At 33.9% G+C, this 3,308-nt stretch overlaps 1 protein-coding gene across 1 annotated transcript; it reads left to right on the plus strand.

Moving 5' to 3' along the window:
* Positions 1 to 1,463: 1,463 nt before the first annotated feature.
* On the plus strand, positions 1,464 to 2,507 carry LOC129000197 (protein commissureless 2 homolog). The gene is made up of 2 exons (XM_054427152.1): positions 1,464 to 1,665; positions 2,365 to 2,507. Exons 1-2 carry the CDS (start codon positions 1,464 to 1,466, stop codon positions 2,505 to 2,507), a joined length of 345 nt encoding a protein of 114 aa, XP_054283127.1.
* The last annotated feature ends 801 nt before the right edge of the window (positions 2,508 to 3,308 follow it).

A 3,308-nucleotide genomic window follows, 5' to 3' on the forward strand; every position in this document is an offset into this window, starting at 1 on the left:
TGATAAGCCAGTATTAGTCTCTCATCAGTCCGTCAGACAACCAGTTTCAGTTTCAGTGTTAGTTTGCCGTGTGCCATTCTAGCCTCGAATCTTCGTAATGTTTTCTGTGGATAGCACGGCAATACTCTGAGTAAGTTTTCTTATGTCAATAACTACAATTAATCCTACATGTAATTGTAAAAGTGTCTTTTTGGGCATAAGAAATTGTTTTAGGATGTACTAAAGGGAAAACAAGTACATATAAACAAGAACGAATAGATACATTCAAAATGTTTTACCAACAAATCGGACGTTAAAAGTGTGATTTGTCGGTTTTCAATGCTACCTTTGGCTGTGGGTCGCTCCAATGCCCACTGGTGATGTGGGGAGTGGTGCGGCAGCAGTTTAGAGTATTAGCCTAGTCCGGTCTAGTTGGACTGTAAACATCGATGTTGGTAGCTTACTTGAACGATGTCACTACCTCACTACCTGGCTCGTAATGTTTCTCTCAGATGGTAGCTAGTCTAAGGATGAGTTACTTGGCCTATCTGACTTCAATGTATGACTGTTGACCTAGGCCAACATGAATAATTAAATGAAACACTAATTAAGTGAACTAAAATTAATCTTGAGAGGTACGATGAAAAATTACTTAAATTACAACTTTTTGTGTTAAATATACAAACATAAGATAGATAGTAACACACTCTTCAGTTTAAACTCATAATGTATTATCAGTTTTAAAAACTAGCAACGGTTCACAAAAATTGTGTTGTGCTGTGTACTGCGATATATAGGGAATTTATATGGAATTTAATTTAAGATACATTTACTCAATTGTCATTACGTTATCCTATATGTTTTGACCTAAGAACCTTCAGTAAAATACCAGTTTTCGTTTGAGTTAATTATTATTGAGAATCGAGATTGGACGTATCTAAACCTAGCTGCTGAATCACGAACAACCTAAACTTTCCAAAAATGAAGTTATTTATCATCGATTGATAGTTAAATGATTTTGCTTGCCACCAATGACACCTCAACAGTAATCGTCGACTTCGACGGGTTACACCTAATAGAACGATGAATAATAACAATATTATTAATTCAAGAGAAATATTGTGATGTTGTTTATTGTTTGTTTACATTATCAGATATTGTCTACTGAAAATTTACTTATTCAATAATTTCAAATATTGATTTAATGATTTTTGTTCTTTCCATAAACACGTACTCTTTAAATAAATAATGAATAACATGACATGAGGAAATATTTAAGTAAAAATCAAATGAGAATGGATCTGTTTCCATTCAGGTTCACAACATGTCTGCTGTAACATCTGTTTACAGGACAGTGGAGTGAAGTGACGATGGACATTGTTAACTGCGAGTGCCAGCTTGTCATACGGACTACCAACGTGTCGAGAACACAAAGCAAAGAATAAGTCGAGAGTGACCTAACACAAAGTGTCAGTGAACCAGTGATGAATGAGTTCCCCAACTTTGCACCTGTCAACGATGAGTCGAGTGTTGTAGAGATGACAAGCAACGATGAGTACGACGACCGACTCCTGGCAGACCTGGTGGTTTGGAACATAATCGTGATAATTGTGTCCTTAATGTCATGTATCGTGTGTTTCTGTACCTGCGTCTGTATCCACGAGTCCTGCCAGCGGCAACCAAGATGTGAGTCAACCAGAGATATGGTTTATGAAATAATAATGATTATACAAAAAACTATTAAGCAATAGTAGAATAGTTCATATTTAGGGTTTAAAGTGACTCTTTTGCGTCACGAAATCAAATATAACAAGCTTAATGTTAAGATGTTTTCTAGTTGTTCAACTGACTTTTCAATAGCGAGAATAGAAAACAGTAGACATTCAAAACTTGGTGCTTGGATTCGAGTAATTGTATTAAGATTCTTAGAGTTGTTTGAAAACTTGATGTGCACTAATTTTAAATATTTATAATTGCTTCGTGAAGATTCGCGTACATCATCCCCGCTCTTGGTCTTATTAGCTTACTCACATTCTCACGTTGTTCAGTAGAGACTCTCTTATACCTGTCCCAAAGTTTTAAAAGCTTGAAAGTGAATTGTTGAAATAGGTTAGATTACTCTTTTATAAGATTTTTATAACGATTTTTATTTTCTCTTTTTGAACAGCTCATTTCCTGAATCATAAAAATAAACTTGGCCGTAGTGATTGTAATTCCGTAGCGTAGGTGCAATTCCAATTCTGTGATGAACTCTTTGAGTACTTTTGACTCTTGATATTGAGTTTTTAAAAGAATAACTTGGGGCTTTTCTGAAAGTAATTTTTTATAGTAGTATGTTGTTGTTAATGTTATTTATTCATTTAACCATTGTAATTGTTGTTTTAGTGCTGGAGGTCCGTATAACAGAGGCTCAAGCTCAAGTCGAGTCAGGATACAACTCTGAATCTCTCCCCAGCTACACAGCTGTGGCAGGACTACCAACATACGAGGAGGCTATTGAACGACTTAGACAAGAATGGCCAACCTAACTCCAATCACAGAAAACATACTACTCCAATGAACCTGTTAGTCAGTCGGCGACCTACTAGATATGTTAAAAAAGTTACAACCGAGGTCTCTTAGGTTCATGAGCAGTATAATTATTTAATTATTGAAATTTTCTAAAGAATGCTCAACTTTTATTATTTCATGACTAATAAGAGCTTCGTGAGGAATATTTAATTGTATACAATGTCTTTGACCGGTAACTGTTTACCATTAAATACTCTCTTAGTGCTATTTGTGCTGAAAATATAAAATGTCGAGAGTCTATGAACACTGATCTTGTATGAATTTGTACATATATGTAGACTTGCTAAACCTCGTTCAAACACAAGACTAAAACACATGCAACCACCATGTGTTTTATGCGACTCAAGTAATACTGTTTCCAAGCATGGCCATAAAATGCAACAAGTGCTATTAATAATCCAATTAGCTGATTAGATCATAATAAATCGAACCACATCACTGAGTTATAACCCTACAACTTTAACTGTGATTTTACAACCAACTTTCACAGTCAAATTATATGAACCTATAGAAGTGTGATAGTGGAAGGGAATTCATTTTGGAACTCAAAATTATAATTTCAAAATCTTCCAATAAATGCATGAATTGAATAACAAAAAAATTTTAAAAAATTAAAAAAATATAAAATATTCATTAAAAAAATGAAAACTATTAAGTTTTTTTTTTCATAAACTTATAATGTTTACAATATTTTTAATTTTATTGGGTCTACACAGTTTTTCCATTATACAACATTTTGCAAGTAACCAGAAATCACC

Source organism: Macrosteles quadrilineatus, unplaced genomic scaffold, assembly GCF_028750875.1.
Source record: "Macrosteles quadrilineatus isolate MER2022 unplaced genomic scaffold, UCM_ALF_1.0 Scaffold_8__2_contigs__length_117827958, whole genome shotgun sequence".
NCBI lineage: Eukaryota > Metazoa > Arthropoda > Insecta > Hemiptera > Cicadellidae > Macrosteles > Macrosteles quadrilineatus.

Coding starts and splice junctions, on each gene's coding strand:
- LOC129000197 (XM_054427152.1), top strand. CDS start 1,464: ATGAATGAGTTCCCCAACTTTGCACCTGTCAACGATGAGTCGAGTGTT. Junction 1,666..2,364: donor CTGCCAGCGGCAACCAAGAT/GTGAGTCAACCA, acceptor TTGTTGTTTTAG/TGCTGGAGGTCCGTATAACA.